This window comes from Mastacembelus armatus, chromosome 14 (genome assembly GCF_900324485.2).
Source record: "Mastacembelus armatus chromosome 14, fMasArm1.2, whole genome shotgun sequence".
NCBI lineage: Eukaryota > Metazoa > Chordata > Actinopteri > Synbranchiformes > Mastacembelidae > Mastacembelus > Mastacembelus armatus.
Window position 1 is genome coordinate 13,399,910 of NC_046646.1, and position 18,521 is coordinate 13,418,430.

At 39.2% G+C, this 18,521-nt stretch overlaps 2 protein-coding genes and 1 non-coding gene across 6 annotated transcripts; 1 reads left to right on the plus strand and 2 right to left on the minus strand.

Annotated features, from left to right (window-relative positions):
• Positions 1-6,068: 6,068 nt before the first annotated feature.
• Positions 6,069-10,699, minus strand: znf346 (zinc finger protein 346). 2 transcript variants are annotated; one of them, XM_026327511.1, is made up of 7 exons: positions 10,630-10,699; positions 9,319-9,422; positions 8,827-8,922; positions 8,077-8,224; positions 7,629-7,847; positions 7,243-7,342; positions 6,069-7,071 (listed from the first exon to the last, which is right to left on the minus strand). In XM_026327511.1, the coding sequence occupies exons 1-7, from the start codon at positions 10,682-10,684 to the stop codon at positions 6,888-6,890; spliced, it is 906 nt and encodes a 301-aa protein (XP_026183296.1). In that variant the 5' UTR covers positions 10,685-10,699; the 3' UTR covers positions 6,069-6,887. The 2 variants fall into 2 exon arrangements, with proteins under 2 accessions (XP_026183296.1, XP_026183295.1); XM_026327510.1 differs by having other exon boundaries at positions 7,629-7,850.
• A 541-nt stretch (positions 10,700-11,240) lies between these two features.
• trnav-aac (transfer RNA valine (anticodon AAC)) lies at positions 11,241-11,313 on the plus strand. Its single transcript has one exon. It is a non-coding gene; the product is annotated as a tRNA-Val (tRNA).
• Positions 11,314-12,155: 842 nt separating this feature from the next.
• LOC113143544 (heterogeneous nuclear ribonucleoprotein A/B-like) lies at positions 12,156-17,754 on the minus strand. 3 transcript variants are annotated; one of them, XR_003297042.2, is made up of 10 exons: positions 16,979-17,548; positions 16,358-16,548; positions 15,988-16,156; positions 15,566-15,724; positions 14,866-14,997; positions 13,939-14,041; positions 13,692-13,838; positions 13,334-13,421; positions 13,045-13,146; positions 12,156-12,781 (listed from the first exon to the last, which is right to left on the minus strand). XR_003297042.2 is itself a non-coding variant. In XM_026329240.1 (9 exons), the coding sequence occupies exons 2-8, from the start codon at positions 16,522-16,524 to the stop codon at positions 13,351-13,353; spliced, it is 948 nt and encodes a 315-aa protein (XP_026185025.1). In that variant the 5' UTR covers positions 16,525-16,548; positions 17,638-17,754; the 3' UTR covers positions 12,990-13,146; positions 13,334-13,350. The 3 variants fall into 3 exon arrangements, 2 of the variants coding, with proteins under 2 accessions (XP_026185025.1, XP_026185024.1); XM_026329240.1 differs by lacking the exons at positions 12,156-12,781; positions 16,979-17,548 and adding an exon at positions 17,638-17,754 and having other exon boundaries at positions 12,990-13,146; XM_026329239.2 differs by lacking the exon at positions 12,156-12,781 and having other exon boundaries at positions 12,990-13,146.
• Positions 17,755-18,521: the final 767 nt, after the last annotated feature.

An 18,521-nucleotide genomic window follows, 5' to 3' on the forward strand; every position in this document is an offset into this window, starting at 1 on the left:
ACACTTAGACATTAAAGTGTTTGCCACTTTTTATACTGCGGTGGGAACTGACTGATAAGGACTTACCTTTAATTCCCCTGATTCTTTTGAATCATTTGTTTTCACCAGCAGACAGCGGGCACAGCACTGGTAAAAGTAACACATTTGAATTTTAAAGAGGTACAATATGTTAATCTCATGTTACTCCCACTGAGAAACAGGTTTTAAGTGTTTATACCTGTTCTGAATGACACTGAAAGTAGGATGTAAACCCTGCCCGCATGAGACTAGTGATATGCCATGTTTGGATGGTGCCTCTCCAAAAGCATTGATAGTGTCACACTAGTTTGCACACATGAAAAGTGATGGATATAGTTGTGTGAAGAATGAAAAAAAGGAGTTTTATAGTTCAAACCTGCTTATTTTCACACTCCTGCACATCTGGTCGATGCTCGCCGGACTCTTGGTTTTGAAAAGCTGTGGGTGGCGAACATATTTAAACAATGGACGCTCTGCATTTATAATAGATAAAATAATTTAAAAAGGTTTGCATATGGACAATGGGGAATATAAACACCCTTGAGTTTCACAACTTTCTCATAAATGCACTCTGTCAGCCAAAGCATTTGTAAGGCCAGTAGGCAAATTTAACTGACAATAAAGACAATATATTCAAACTCATCTGTTACTGGATGCTCTTTAGATGCTACTGTCACTGTATGAAAAAACAGATTGAGAGCATCTGAATAGTGACAATCCTCTTTCAGTGGGTAAAACCTATTCTGCCTGTGGAGGACCAAGACAAATTTGTCTTGTTTGGCTGCTCTTACAGACTATCCTGTGTGCTCCTCATAAACTATCCAACTGGACACGCTGGACATACGCACAGCTACACTGCTAAGCGTGATGTTGGTGTTGATAAAGAGTAATAGCACTGGAAAGTAGAATAAATTATTTTAACCCTTTAAGTTCCCTAGTAGAAAAAAAACTGCTTCTGTTCTGCATGTACGTTAAGACTTACAGCACTTTGTGGTTTGGGTGGGCATTCATTTCCTCCTGTTCATTTATCAGCAGTAAAAAAAAAAAGATGAATGACTTTACAAAATATGTGTTGCAGCTGACAGGTTAAAAAAAGAAAATTGTTTAATTTTCACTCAATACAAGCCTGTTACATCAGGGTACACTGCACTCTTGTGGTCTGAAAGGTGCACATCACCCAACTATTAAAATACATTTAGAGATCTGCACCAGGTAATGAGAAAAGATAACACTCAAATATTCCCCCACACGACTGATGGAGGAGAGAAAGGGATGAACGAACTCTTCGGACACGTTAGTCTTTACGGCTCATGTAATTTAAACTTTTGATTGTTGTCCCTCATGCTCTTTTTCTTTATATTCCTAATTTGATATGTAGTCCAATCCCAGATGGTGAAATGCAGAATTTCATTTCTTTGACATTTTTTTTTAAACTAGTTTTCAATGTGACTTTACTAAGGATTTTGATCTTACAGCACTGTTTATGAAAATGCACTCCTCTGGCTCAGCCCTTGCTTTATGCACAAAAAAAAAAGTTATGGAAATCAGTGCTGATGCTACAGTCTCAACAGAGTTAAGATTAAATCTCCTGAATGGTACTTCAGCAAAACACACATTTATACACATAAATGTTTTGGTTGCTGGAAGGAAAGGAAACATACCTGCGCTCACAACCACATGTATGCCAGCGCACACAACTTTTATTTATGCCAAACTGGACTCACTGGCTTCCACTGTGGGGGAGCAGGAGAAGGATAAAAAGGGGAACAAGCTGTCTTTGTGTCTGACAAATTATTTTCTGCACGTTACTCGCACAGAATAACGTATTCATTGTGCAGCCGAGTGAGTGTTCAAAACCTACCCTAAAGCATCGGTTCTGGGGTGTAAACTGGAGGATTTAAGGCTGTCGGGGGGCGTCTGTGACAGCAAAACCTCAGGCAGGAAATTCACATGGACTGACTTGACGTTGCATTGAGTTTGGAATAGTCTGCACGTTCTAACAGCATTTATCTTTGTATTTGATTTAAACAGTCACAAGCCATAAACAGTAGAAAAAACAATTAATACTAGGCCTCATCTTGTTTCACGTATGTTTCCATCCAAAATCTGAAACCCCTACCTCAACATACCAAGGCTTTAATAGTCCTGAAAACACAATCGGCTTCTGACTAAAGCTAATGGGGTCCTACATGAACACCAAACCTTCAGTTAAAATTAGGGTTCTACTTATTTCACAAGTGATCTGTTTCCTTCTTGTGTTTACTGTTTCGTACAAACTTCAAGTGTATGCAATATGTCCTTATAGAGACTCAGTAAGATCTGCGATCCTAGTGATGACTTTGAGGGTTTGGACACTCCTGTGCAGACCGTGTACATCAGATGAGTTAACCTGGAGGCCATCACCCAGAAAGAACAAATCCAAATCCATTAACACAAACCCAAGAAGTCCTGTGATATCTGTAAGGTGCATTGACGAAATGTCACTTAACTTTTTCTAACCACAGAACATCAATAATGTAAAACAAAAAACTTAACAGATTTTTTGTCTGTGTGCTGAGCTCACTGCTGACAAATCCTATGGGAAAAATCCATTCAAACCTCACTAAGCCTTTGTCATGAGCTGGGAACAGAATCCAATTTGCTGATCCAGTACTAGTGAAGAGTAAGTGCAAGAAAAAACAGTCTTTAAGTGCTGTTAGGGTTGACTGTTTTGTGTTTATGCTATAAAAATTCACTTTTGTCTGTGGTTGGACAATTCAATAGGTCTGTTTCTTTTTTCTCATTTTCTTTCTGAGCAAATAATATGTGATTCTAAACTGATGGGCATTAATCTGAAAAAAAAAAAAAAATATCTGAAAAAGGATTTCCTCAAGACTTTGCGACCTGGCTGCAGGAATTTACTCAGCCATAAGAGCATTAGGGAGATCAGCCAATGATGTTTAATCATGAGACCTGGCTCAAAGTTAACAGTCCAGGTCATCCCTAAGGTCTTGGATGGGGTAGAGGTCAGGGCTTTGTGCAGGCCAGTCAAATTCTTCTATACCAACCAGAGAAATGAATTATTCTATGGGTCAGACTTCTGTCTCCTTTATAAACTACAGGCATTACTGTTTCTTAAACATGTCAAAACATAGTGGTGATACACACCGATTTCTCATTCTGCTTGAGATATATATATATATATATATATATATATATATGAGTGGACAGCCATTTTCAGGTCTCTCCAGAGATGCTCAATTGGGTTTAGGTCAGGGCTCTGGCTGGGCCAGTCAAGAACAGTCACAGAGTTGTTCTGAAGCCACTCCTTTGTTATTTTAGCTGTGTGCTTAGGGTCGTTGTCCTGTTGAAAGGTGAACCTTCGGCCCAGTCTGAGGTCCTGAGCACTCTGGAAGAGGTTTTCTTCCAGGATATCTCTGTACTTGGCCGCATTCATCTTTCCTTCAATTGCAACCAGTCGTCCTGTCCCTGCAGCTGAAAAACACCCCCACAACATGATGCTCCCACCACCATGTTTCACTGTAGGGATTGTATTGGGCAGGTGATGAGCAGTGCCTGGTTTTCTCCACACATGCCGCTTAGAATTAACGCCAAAAAGTACAATCTTGGTCTCATCAGACCAGAGAATCTTATTTCTCATAGTCTGGGAGTCCTTCATGTGTTTTTTGGCAAACTCTATGCGGGCTTTCATGTGTCTTGCACTTCGGAGAGGCTTCCGTCGGGCCACTCTGCCATAAAGCCCCGACTGGTGGAGGGCTGCAGTGATAGTTGACTTTGTGGAACTTTCTCCCATCTCACGACTGCATCTCTGGAGCTCAGCCACAGTGATCTTTGGGTTCTTCTTTACCTCTCTCACCAAGGCTCTTCTCCCACGATCACTCAGTTTGGCTGGACGGCCAGGTCTAGGAAGAGTTGTGGTCATCCCAAACTTTTTCCATTTGAGGATTATGGAGGCCACTGTGCTCTTAGGAACCTTGAGTGCTGCAGAAATTCTTTTGTAACCTTGGCCAGATCTGTGCCTTGCCACAATTCTGTCTCTGAGCTCCTTGGGCAGTTCCTTCGACCTCATGATTCTCATTTGCTCTGACATGCACTGTGAGCTGTAAGGTCTTATATAGACAGGTGTGTGCCTTTCCTAATCAAGTCCAATCAGTTTAATTAAACACAGCTGGACTCCAATGAAGGAGCAGAACCATCTCAAGGAGGATCAGAAAAAATGGACAGCATGTGAGTTAAATATGAGTGTCACTGCAAAGGGTCTGAATACTTATGACCATGTGATATTTCAGTTTTTCTTTTTTAATAAATTTGCAAAAATTTCTACATTTCTGTTTTTTTCTGTCAAGATGGGGTGCTGAGTGTACATTAATGAGAAATAAAATGAACTTTTTGATTTTGCAAATGGCTGCAATGACACAAAGAGTGAAAAATTTTAAAGGGGTCTGAATACTTTCCGTACCCACTGTATGTATATATATATATATATATATATATATATATATATATATATATATATATATATATTAATGGGGTACAAACTGTATCTGCTATCAGCTCTACTAAACGTCATGTTAAAGAAAAAAAACAAACTCACTCTTAAAACATTTCTTTACTCAATGCACATCTTCACTGCATTTTTTTCTCTCAAATATAGATAACATATACTGAAAGTGACTCTTAATCACAAAACACCTAACACAAACAATGAGGGTGAAAACAAAAAGGCCATTTTTCTTGTATACAGCATGTACTATACAGTATGTCTGAGCCCTCTTTGTATAAATTACAAAAAAGAAAAACAAAAAAAACTCTTTAGCCAGATGGCTGAAGACATTCAATACTAAAATAGTCAACCAATCATCCTGCATGAGAACAAATGGATTAAAAAAAAAAAAAAATTCTTACAATGACATCAATTTCTAATTTGACATCACTTTTGAAAATCTCTGGTAAATGTCGTCATCTCTGCAGTTGACAGATATTACAGAGCTCTGAAAGCATCTATCTTTAGAGTTTAGAAAGCCCTGTTTTGGACAGCTCAAAGGGAATAAATTAAGAATAAAACAGCAGTACAAAAAAAGCTTATAGTCACAGCTGTTACACATCCACTCTCATCTCTCCACTTTGTAACGAAAACTGTACCGACTTGTGAAAAACAAAGATTTTTTTTTCTTTTCTTTTTTTATAAAAATGACATCGACCTCTACAAAATACTTATGGTTGACAATGATAGAGAAATCTAGTACTTTTCTAAGAAGTACAGAATGTCATTTAGGCCATTACAAATTTTACACCTCTAACTTTTTACAGTGACATCTGTGACTTTCATCAATGAGCGATGAGCGTCTGATAAAGATTTCCATTGTCATCATGTTATTTTTGTGTTCTGTAATAAAATATTTCACTCTTCATCACATGACTTGGTATGGATATATCTTATAGTGAGCAGGAAAACAATCCAATCCACAATCAATTACACATATTCTATATTTAACTAAAATCTTTGAGCGTTACCAAATTTTAGGCAGTCTCTTACAGTGAAAAATTACTGTTCTTAATAAGAATAAGGAAGGTCAAGCTGAAAGGACCTCGGCTTTGTCCTGATAACCATGTTCAAAGAAAACGTAATGAATTCACCATCTGGGACTTAATTTTCACAGAACAAGCAAGCATTTCAATAGGGAAAAATATATTAAACTTTTGGAGATTTTTCAGATTTAAATAAAATTAGAAAGTTAAAACAAAGTAGGTTTTCCTACATTTGAACTAAAAACAGATTTATCTCGAAAAAAGACTTTTTTAAAGACTTTTTTTTTTCTTATCTGTATAGACAGCAATGATATTCTCAAAAGTGGCTACAGTGACTGATTCATCTGTGCAGGTAACTTCTTTCAATCTGCATTTCAAACACTAGATGGAGGAAAAAGACCAAATCAAACGTGGAGAAAGGAGAAAAATGAGGTAAGGACATGTTTCAATTAACACATTCACTGTAAACCAACTATTCTCAGGTGAAACGAAGAACTGGAAATTAACATTTTGCTTCGTATTTTTGCTACCTGTGGCTCCTGTACTAGACATTAGCACTAGTTAGATATTATTGGCTAAATAAATACCACACTGCATATTTAACTGTAGTGTATTTAAATAAAGTTCCTGTGTTAACTGGATTTACATGTACTCCTTCTAGTATTCTGACGTATGTACACTAAGGCAGGGTTTCAAACCTCAGTATCTTTTCACTTTTTACTAGCGAAAATGTGTTACACCATAGCACTGAACTACTGGTCTGTATTATATTTCTGATCATCGTCCTCGTCATCGTATACTTATCTTTTAAGAACATCTGGAATAGCGTCTGAGTTAAATTAACAATCAGATATTATGTTTATATTTCACAATATAAGTGTGAAAAACAAAATCTGTGCCAGTACTGTCAACTTTCACATTAATACCCAGCCTTTAATGAACACGAGTATGAAGAATGGTTTCCAGTCAATACAATACAGTCAGTATTTGTAACATGAGCAGAACTGGGTGAACCCTCAGAGACATCCTTCATTGCGCATTCCTGCTGAACCCATGTTTGCGCTCTGAAGATTGTAACTCCTTGCCATCACTGCATGACATGAGATGCAACAAAATCAGCACCAAACCCAAAATAATGACCTACCATGCTGTGGTATTCCTGGGTTCAAACCTGAGGTTTAGCTGATTCTGGTCCAAAGGAAAAAAAAATAAATAAATACTGACCGACAGGAGCTGAAGGTCCGTGAAGTTTGATGGTTTATTAATATGTTAAAGGGGCTGGCCTTTGTGTGTCAACTCCAGTCCTGTCTGAAACCTCTGCAGTCCCACACAGCCCAATCTCAAGTATACTGGTACTCCTCTGAGTACTCCGTGTCCTCAGAGGCGTACTGGTTATTCGCAGCAGCAGCAGCATATTGGCCATCTGTGGCATTGTACTGGTTGTCTCTGCTGGTGTTCTTGGCCCCATGTGATTGTTCTGCTGTGTGTTGATTCTCTGTGGTATTTAGGCCTGATTTCTTCAATCTGGAATCAGATGCAGTAGCACAGTCACATGAAACATATATTTTAACTTTGGAATATTACGCTTTTAAATGAGTTTGTTTTATCAACAGTAGTGTTAACTAAAAATAAAACTAAATAATCCCCTGCCTGAAAAAGGTATGTGTGTCCCCCCCAAAAAAAGTGAAAACTTACTGGATCTTATGTTTAGCACCGCTGATATGAGACTGGTACTGCTCCACAGAGTTTAGCTCAATGTTGCAGACAGTGCATGGGTAGCCCTTTAGTGTGGAAGCTGTAGACACATAAAAAGTATGAGGTATCCCTGACGTCCACAAGATCTGCTTGATTGCGGCTCCATGCCCACTAGAGATGTTCCAGGAGCCGAGAATCAGCAGCCATGCTAATTTACATAGGAAGAAGGTCTCCTTTCAAGGAGGCGGCCATGCTGTGCCACCATGTTTCTACAGTAGCCAAGAACAGGTAAACCCAACATTGGCTCAAGATGCTGCTAAATCTTTCACATTTAACAAACTGCACCTTTAAAACAAAGCAATTCTCAGATGTCTGTGTTGTCTGACCTTGTGACGTGGAGGGGCCGTAAGTCTCCATCAGTTTGAGTTTGGTCATCTGTTTTCTATGCTTCTTGCCTACATAATGCTGCTGGGCCATGATTGGGTTGTTGAAGGAGGCCTGGCAGATGGAGCAGAAACGTTTCGGGTTGTTGTCTGTCGCCGACGCACTACTCAAATCATCTGCAGGTTTCTTCTTCGGTGAAGCTGTTGGTGCTGTTTGGACGGCTACTTTTGAAGAGGACATACAATAAAACCAAATTACAAAAATGATGTTAAATCATTTACAAACAAAGTGCTGCAAAACACAAGGTAGGGACTAAATCAAGACACACACAAATGTAGAAAATATACAAATAATAAATCGACATAGAAAATAATAGAAAATTCATAGACAGAATGAGATGAATATAATGGAAAGTAAAATGTCAGGGGTCCTGTATACAGTCGTACATACCGGGGGTTTGAGGACCAACAGTTCTCAGCCTTAGGTTCTTGGCGTGAACTTTGCCCTGGTAGTGAGACTCAGCCACCACAGGAGAGGAGAAGGACATGTTACATATATGACACGCCTTTGACCTCTCTGTGTCTCCGTTGTTACAGTCCTGTTGACAAAGACACACGCAGGAACATGCATCACTTATAGCAACATTTGTCCTAATTAAACAGGATGACCGTACATCTCTTGTGGATTTCTAAATTCCCAAAATGAGTCTGAAACTGGCTTCCCACTGACATTTCAAAAGTTTTATCAGGGCATTCTAACGGGTGTTTCACCCCTTTTTATGAGGCTTTGCCAAACAACCTCTCTTTATAATCTAGTATGGTTTAATAACAGCCTGCAGCCTGATCCTGACAGAAATTAATGGGTAATGAAATCAGGTGCAACCACCACAGTGTACTTTAGGACAGACTTTGCAGGCTGCATTTGAATCAGTGAGATTCAATTAGTTTCACTTTCTTCAAACCTGATTTGAAAATTAAAAAACAAAACACGACAGTCCTAACTCACAAGCTGGTGAGTAGGTTTTCTTTAAATCGAGCGAAGGAGCAGGTGGTTCCAGCAGGAGATAATGTGGGTGCAGGCGAATGTGATGCGAAAGAGCTGCAGAAGCATTCTGAGTTGATCTTAAAATATGCATCCGTCTGTTCAGGATCAAAAATATTTTTCAAAGGTACTATTAAAAATGGAGCGCTTTTTACTCACACTGTCAGCTGATGACGACCTCAACTTTTTCACCACAGGCTCCTTCTCGTTTTGGAAGGAACGGTAGCGCCGCACTCTGTTGGCGTGTTTCTTGCTCTGGAAAGACAAGCAGTTTATTACAGAGTGGACAACAAACATCTACACCCCAAACCACTGCACCATTAAAAACATTTTCAAGAAGCAATTGTTGCATTTTCACAGCTTTGGAACGACTTTGTCCATTGGACAACAACGTCTGATCTTTCATCTTTCTATAGCTAATAAGCTGATACCTGAGTGTATAATGTGATTCAGTACACTCAAACTTGAGATACTGATGTACTCCTTCCCAATAATAAAACCATTAATGAGACATAAGGTGAAGTCAATAAGTATACCTTTAGATATTTATTATTCCTCATATCACTGTGCATACGACGACTTTCAAAAGAAAAAAGAAAAAGAAAGTTCCCAGGCACAGAAACAAAAGCAGCAGCCTGTGGGCTCACTGACCTGATAATGAGTCAACTTCTGAGACTCAGAAATTAGGACAGCATTGCAAACTTTACACTGGGAGTCTGAAAACAGGTCGCCATACTCCTTTATCATCTTATTTACTGCAGAGGAGAGAGGTGGGGGGTTGGAGATAAAAACATAAGATTTCAAATCAGGTTACATCTTCTGGGAAAATGTAATTATAGCACGACATTTCAAAAAAAAAAAAAAAATTCTATTCAACATCTCTGTTTAAGATACTCTTCATTTATCAAGGGTATTAGACAGTAGTGTCCAACTTTAATTCCTTCCTGGTAAATGTGAGAGGCATCCTTACATTAACACCTATGCAGACGCAAAAGCATGTTTTAGGCTTAACTGCAAGTCTGAGTCATTATTCTTGGCCTAGATAATATGGAAAATTAATCTACATCAATGCGTCAACACAAAAACGTGACAAAAATAAGTGGCGATATAGAGATACAGTTAAGCCAAGTATTAAAGCAGGAGGATGCAGTGAGACAAATGTGTGTTCTCCTAGACAATATAACTATGGAAGATGCAGAGTGAGCCGCAGAGGGCCACCGGTGCCAAAGGACTGCTGCACTGACCCGTGTACATACTATTCAAACAGTAGTCATAAAACACTGGCTTCATCAGATTTGAACTGTTTTAAAGTTTAAAAGCTTCATGATGTGCAGACATAAATATTCCTTTCTCTTTTCTTCCCCAGTTCATCTCACCTTGGTTATTATTGAATTCTCCTAATTATTTCATGTATTTTTCAGTCAGAACCTGGTATTTTTTTTAAAAGCAGTACTTTCTAAAAGTGTTTTAATAAAGGATGCACTATTTCTGACACTGTACAAAACCCACATCAGACACTCCATACAAAGCTTAGCTGTCAATGTGTCCATTCAAACCGTCCAAACTAAACTGGTGTCATGTATCTAACATTAAGCACAAGGACCAAACCAGGATTATAGCAGTAGTGCACACACCCACATGGCCTAAGAAGTGCACGTCTGCTGAACCGGACCTAAAGATGCCTCCCTGAGCCCCTGAGGCAGAAGCCCTGACTCACAATCATTACGCTGCAACATCAGATGCAGACACGTTCTCATCGACCTTGGAGCCGAAAAGGCTACAGCTACCTCAGCTAAGCTTAGTTGAGCAGACGCGCTCAGCTCATCCTGCACTGCCGGTAACGTCAAACTGCAGCGGGACCACGGCGACACCGAGATTTTCACGTCTGACCCGCCTCGGCAGTGTGTGCACGCAGCGACGCAATTAAAACTCTGATTAAGTCAGTGAAGACATGCGCCATACCCTCCGCCAGCCCCGACGGTAAATATGGAAAATCGTCCGTCTCCATCGCTGTCATAATTACAGCTCGAGATGTCCCAATACGCATGCGCAACAGAGCCACCGCGCTCTTCTTCTGCTGACCTGTATGGCAGACTCCACGCAGCGAAGACGCCACGCTGCCACGCACAGACCAGTCTCAGTAGCCATCATTATCTATACCTGCTTATTTAGGATTGACAGCATCCCAAATCACTTCCGTCATCCTAATTCATTTTTGCCGTAACTTGCCGTAACTCCAACTCTATTGTCTCCCTGGCACTTTCAAATGAATTATAACGTATTGAGAACAGGTAACGTTAAGATTTCAAGTTAATACCTAAAGGTCTGTCACTAGTATAGTGTATTAGATTCACCCACTAGGTGGAGACAAATAATGGTATAAAGGGGTTTTCGTTAGAAGCAGTGGCATTAAATGATCTTACTGATTTCAGCAAAGTGATTACTCCTTTTGAAAGGTGTCATTATTTCAAACAAATAGCGTCTCAGGCCAAACATCTAAATACAATTCATTTTACGATTTACGGTTTATTATACATTGTTTCATATGATCTGCCCCTATCGTACTTGTGTCAGTTTCCGTAGTGTAGTGGTTATCACGTTCGCCTAACACGCGAAAGGTCCCCGGTTCGAAACCGGGCGGAAACACTTTAGTTTTCCTTATTATGAAATTGTCTGCAACTTCAACATTACTAAAACAGTTCATCTTTCACTTCACCCTTTCTGTGGAAAACTAAATTTTAAACTCTTTTCTCACTGCCGCAGTAATGTAATATGAGGAATGTTTACTTCTTACACAAATAATTGAATAAATTAATAATATACTATTAATATGGTAATCCCTTTATAATGGTTTAGCTCACGGGTGGGCTTATTCTTGAGATTATAACTTCTCCGAACAGATAATGATTCTGGAGTATTTCATGGGAATGAGGTGACTCTTCACTCGTTCTGACTTGGCTTCTTTACACCTACTCTGCAAAGGCAAGCAGGTCAAACGTGATAGCACCGGCCGACACTGCCCTTATAGGGAACATAGGTCCGTGTTTGTCTTCCGGGCATTTTTCGCAGACACGTGGGAATAACCAGGGTTTCATTTTTCATATTATGAGATTATCCACAGGAGGATGAAAGGTGTATTTAAATTCACTCCTACCACAGCAGAGCAAATTTCAAAGCAAATGTTTGTGTTAACCAGGACAGAAGAAACCTTCAGGTAATTTTCAACTTTGTGTAAAAGTTAAACTGGACTGTCATTGTGGTGACCACTGACAACCTTGACAACCTTGGCAACCTTTATGCATTTCTCTACAGTCTTTTGTGAACTTTTTTTTTTTTTTTTTAAATTCTAGGGCTCTAAACTGATTGTTTGACAGGAATCATTTTCATGTGCACTTAAAAGTGCTGAAAACAGTGAGTTTGATTACCAGGTTAGAAATTAGAAAGAGCTACAGTTTTCTATAACATTAAGCATTAGAATACACAGATCATTACATTACAAATGAGGTTTATTACTAATCAACACTAGCTGAGGAGACTCCAAAGGTCTGAAGTCTGTCCAGAAAAACTAAGCAAACAAATAACTTCTAAAACCCAGTGGCACTTCACACATTGAACCAGCATAAAAATATAAACAATGTGCTTGTTTTTAAAAAAGGTATGTGGGTTTCACATGAAACAAATTTTCTCTATTACATCCCACATATCTGTACATTTTCAGATGTTGCTTGCCTGGTAAATTCAGGTTCTAGAGGACAGTAGCTTGCAGGCAGTCACAGCTTTATGAAATTATAACTAGAGTTAAAATTAAATACAAAATGTGTCATCTGAGGGGATGTTTTAACAATTCTTTAGTGAGGCAAGCTAACTTCTGAAGTTACTACATATAACAACCTACATTGATTATATAATGTGTCGCTACAAAATGCTAAGAAATCTAAATGGACTTTAATTTGAACTGAAATTAAGCCTAAACCCCTCCAACAACTTTTTAATCTTTCACCCCAGAACCTGGAAACATCGAGGGAAAAAAAAAAAAAAAAAAAAAAATTAAAAATTACTGAAAACTGTTTTTATTTTGTCAAAAAAGCTCCTTTACAGCGCCAAGATTTTCAACCTGTAAAGACAGCAAACATGTAAAATACAACCCTTACAATACATTAGAATCAAAACAGGTACCAAAAAGTACAGTAAAAATTACACTTCCACTGATGGAAATGTGGAGGGGAGGAAAAAAAAAAACACCACCAGAGGGGGGAAAAAAAACAAACAAAACCTAAAAAAAAAAAACAAAAGTAAAACCTAAAAATGATAGAATTAAAAAAAAAAAAAAAAAAAACCAAAAAAAAAAAAAAAAAAAAAAAAACATGGAAAAGTTACATTTTTGATGTTTTCTGTACAAATGGTCATCTGTCATAAAAGAGGTTGAGTCAGGCCCAGTGCATCTGTTCAGCCATCTGTCTTGTTTAGACCACTGGAGTCCTGAGGGATGACAAAATGCTGTCATTTTCTACAAATACGTCTAAAATGCACAATTCCATGTGGCACAACAATATCAACCAGAGAAGAATCTAATTTGCAGCATTCTGACATGAATGGATGGTAAAGAAATTTTGTGAACCACACTGAGATGAAGAGCTCAGATGGGAGGGACATATTCATAGCTTACCATGAAATACGACATGATCAGTATGGCTTGTAGCTGGTCTGGTGTGCACCCCGTCTTGGAGTTTTACCATAGTTGGCGCTACCCTGGTCTGTGAGAAGAACAGAGGAAGAGTTACAAAATGCAACCTGTAAAAAGTACTAATTACTTTTGTTTGTGTACACGTAAGATGCTGGTGTTACTGGTTAGTCAGCCTTTAGATGTGCTGGAAAATAGAGCCAGAGCCTAGTTCTCATGCCACCAGTTCCAACTACCTATAACTTACGAAAATTAGACTAGTAGGTGACTGATGACTCCCTAATTACAATGTTGAAGCATACTTAACCAAGCACTGGATATGATGGTATGTATGTATACTTACTGTAATCATATCCAGGACCATATCCATAGTAACCAGAAGAGTAATCATAGTTGCCATAGCCACTGTAGCCACCATAGCCATAGCCTTGGTTACCGTATCCCTGGTTCCAGTAGTTTCCATAGCCCTGGTTCCAGCCCTGGCTCTGACCTGAGACAATGCAGAGTTCACACAGGATTCAGTCTCAAGAGCCTTTTGAGTACAACAGCACATATTCTGGCTGACTATAGTGCAAAGTCCTTCTCCGTACCTCCACGTCCTCTGCCGCCCCGGCCTCCATAACCACCACCACGTCCTCCTCCATACTGCTGCTGCTGGTACACCTCTTTTGGCTGGGCGATCTTCAGCTCACACTGAGGACACACAGACAGACGAACTTAATGCAGCAGTATCAGTTGGTAGTTAGTAGTACAGCTGGCTATGAGAATGACATTGACATGATCAGCAGGTCACTGGTCTATATACTCCAAGCAACAGCAGCAATCATGAAAAAGGCAACACAGAAATATTAGAAAGTTGGAGTGAGTCACCACACCACGTGTGTGAACATTTAAATACAAATCCCCCTTCCCTCAGGCCATCCAACTCTTAAACTCAGTTCTTAGTTCTCCACCACTCTCTTCTAACACCTGCACTATGACACTGGCACCTTTTTTGCTCTTTGCACACCAATTAGTTCCCCTTACATTCTGTCTTAAGTTATCTGTGCATTTTTATTTAGTTTTTTGTATCATTTATGTTTACTGTTTGATCCTTTGTAGAATTTGTATTTATGTCTGTTTGCACTGGAGTACCCCCCCCCCCAAATCAAATACCTAATCAAATTCCTTGTGTGCGCACACACACACTTGGCAATAAAGCACATTCTGATTCTGAAATATACACAGCATTTGCTTTGTCTGTTGCAAACCCTGGGACCTGGCTAGCTTTTTTAGAAGAACTGCCCTGTGATCAGGGAAGAAAGGTATGAGAAAACAGACATGGAAAAGCACTGAGTACAGAGTGCAAATGTAAAAGACAGATACAGTCTACACAAGTGATGATAAAATGCAGTCTACTGAATGATAAAATGTTTTCCTTTACAAAAGGATGGATTATTACTAAAAACTACAGTTGCAAAGGTGATAATCATGACTCACCCAAAGCTGCTGAAGTAAACATGTGTGCATGTACATACCCTGCCACCCTGGATGTTGTGGTATTTCTTCTCCAGACACTTCTTGACACTCTCTTCATCTTTGTATGTGATGAAAATGAAACCCCGCCTTTTCTTCGATTTGGGGTCAATGGGAAGCTCAATGGTTTCAATCTGGAATAAGCAAGAGTGAGTTTAAAGCTTACCATAACAAATATTTACTTTTTAAATAATTTATCCATCATTTTAAAATGACTAAATGGCCTTTTTCCACTTTTCAATACAGATTAAGGTTAATTCAGGCAATTGTATTTAAATGACAAGACTTTCATGAAGTGAAAGTTATTTTCAACAGGATGCATGTTCTCAGATCAACCATCAACTGTTTCACTGTCACTTCATTTGCCAGCAGCTTAATTAGAAGGCCTCTGTACTCACCTTAAGGATTACACACACACGATTAAGCTCTGTGTGGCACTCGTGGGATTAAAACGGAATAAACCATGCTACCTTCAGAATTACTAAAAGGTGAATACTTTAGCAAATGACACGCCATTGACCTCCAGTTCCATTAGACTGTAATTTAATTCTGTAAAACATACTGGTGCCATTCCTGACTAACAACCACCATCCTTCCAAATTTTCTGTTAAAACTACACATGGCTCAGCATACACAACTACAAGGGTTTTTAGTGTGATCTATCAGGATGAGAGTTTTTAGTCACTGTTTATTAAAACTGACCTCTCCAAAGGCCCCGAAATATTCCCTGATAGTGTCCTCTGTCGCCTCAGGATTCAAACCACCAACAAAGATCTTTTTGACTGGTTCCTTCTTCATGGCCATCGCCCTCTTGGGGTCAATCTGACGTCCATCTAGTCTGTGTTCTTTCTGTTCGAGAACCTGCAGACATGGGGATATGAAAATTGTGTTCTTGCAACTTAAAATCTTACTGCTAGCACTTTACTATAAGAGGTCAGTAACAAAATGTAAATAAAACCCATCGTAGTGTAAAAGCCCGATTAATCAAATTCACAAATACACTGAAAAACTGCATCAGCGATCAAAATGTAAATCACATTACATGTAAACTGGCAGAATCATGTATTGACCCATGTGGTATGATTATACAAGAAACAGATGCAAAGGGATTAGAGGTGAATCACCTTGTCCACGCTGGCGGGATCTTTGAAAAGGACAAAGCCAAAGCCTCGAGATCGGCCAGTGTTCGAATCCATCTTGATGGTGCAGTCTGACACCTCGCCGAACTTACTGAAGTAATCCTTCAGGTCCTTTTTACTTGTGTCCCAGCTGAGGCCACCCACGAACATTTTTCTGCACACAAAGAACTGCGCCATTTATTACTCTTGTACACCAGTTATTTCATAGGCTGTCTTAGCTCATGCAGAATACGTAACACTGCTATCAGTTGCATGAGAAGGTACAAGTATTTTTAGCTTAAAGATGTTACATTTAATGCCAAAGGTGCTTATACATGTAAAGTGGGTATGGTGTTAAGAGAAACTAAACACTAACCCAGCATCCTCTTCTCCTTTGCTGGCATCAATCTTGCCTCCATCTGTGTCATTATCCTGGAAATCCTCCACACCCATCAGCTCCTGCTCAGCTCCATTTTGGTCTTCCTCTCCCTCATTGCCATTCTGCTCCGATGTCTCCATGAGCAGATTTTCAGCATCTGCCATTGTGACGGTAAACTGTTCAAGAGACTAGAGCGAAAGAAGACCAACTAAGTAATCAATTGAAAGAATGACAGTCTCAACCATGAATACTTACCATTACACTTACATATGTATAGGTCATTTTATTACAAGATCTTGTCTCTAATTAAATGGAGGTTATTGACCTTGTTGTCAAATCAGCCTTATAGGGCTGCAACTAACTTAGTGTAATTACTGATTAATCTGCTAATTTGTCTACTTAACAGAAACTTATGGAAATATCCCGTGTGATCAAAAGTCCACACATCTCACCAACCCACCCCCGAGATATTCACATTACACGGTCAACAACAAAGGAGAAATTGTTCTCTTGAAAAGGATGAAACTTCTATTTGACATTTTAAGGATTTTTTTTCTTGAAATCTATTATGAATTATCATGGTGATCAAACCTCTGACTTCACTGAATCAGTACATACCTGCATAACGTTGATCCGATTTAAATAAACGCAGTAGGTGCTAAAGTCTGTTCATAGGTATTACCCTCCTCTTAGAAACAACATTAAGCGGAACAGCCTGAAGACTTATTGACATGGAGAAAACACACTAACTCTCCGATACTAAAATTACTCCAACATAAATCTTTTACCGTATAACATTATGTATTTGCAGTCAGACATCTATCTTAAAGTCAATTTTTCAGCAGCACCAGGTAAAAAACACAGACGAAGCAGCAGTAAATGTCGCCGTAACGTTCAAGCGGACCGCGCTTTGCGCACTAAGCCACCGCAGCGAGGCCCGGCTAGCAGCTACACAGCTACACCTGAATAAAATAACCACTAAGAGCTAAATGAATGCAGCTAGGGAAATATAAACGACTGTCTCAAACCCCCAGGGACGTAATTTGCTGTACAATCGGTGGAGCAGCTCCTCGTTGAATTTAATAACCGCGTTAACGTATCAAGACTCCTGCGGCTAACCCACAGCTAGCTAAGTTAGCTAGATATACAACAAACACGGACACCACGCACATAAAAGCAAATCACAGGGAAACACCCGATTAGGCCAATAAAAATATTACGCGGAACGTCCTCGAGCACACATAGTTAAACAAATCAAAAGAAGAAAGGGTGCTTACGTTAAGGGGAAATATAAGAAACGCCGATTCGCCTCAAAATGGACACTCTCCAAATTCGCCGCTAACTCGTGGCAACATATATACGACCGGATGCGATCAAGCGCTGGGGCACGTCGTAATAACAAAGCCTGTGATTGGCTAAGATGCGCTCTTTTGTAAAGAAAGACGTTCTGTTATTGGTCGAGTATCCGTACTGACGACAGGCAAATACAACAGCCAAATGCCCTTCCTGTTTGTTTTTGGTGTAGTAACACATTTTAAACGAGGAGCTTATATGCACCGTGTTTACTCGCAAATTAACAGAAATCTATAATAAATTAAAAAAAAAAAAAGTCACAAGTGAAACTGCAGTGGTTCGCCTGGTTACAGTTTCAGAAACAATAGCATAGCTGGATTAAAGTCTTTGAGGGGCTGGGGCAGAAATATGTTTTGGGCTCCTGCTGACCTGACAGTACTTCTTTGAAGAACTGGTACTACTTTACTCAAAGTTTTCTGTGGGTTAATTACTTAATACACAGACAGATTGATTATGAGATTATTTCAGCATGTTTTCGGCATAAAATGATTAATTCATTCATATACAACTTTTTCACGAATATAAACAGTTTCAAAACTAGATAGTGAGGCAGAGCCCCCTTTTCAAGTTGGAAGGACCTGTCATAGTTGAATTTCTTCGTCAGTGATATTGTTTAGGAATTTGTGATTAATGAAATTATATTAACAAAGCTAGAGCACATCTTGTGGTGAAGTAACAAACAGACAAGTTAAACCGTAAGAACCTCAATACCCGAAAAAAAAAAAATCCTCTTCACTGCAAATATTAACTTTGCACAGCAGAAAAAACACAGATGAAGCTAGCTTCATTAATGATGGCTCAGTTCTAA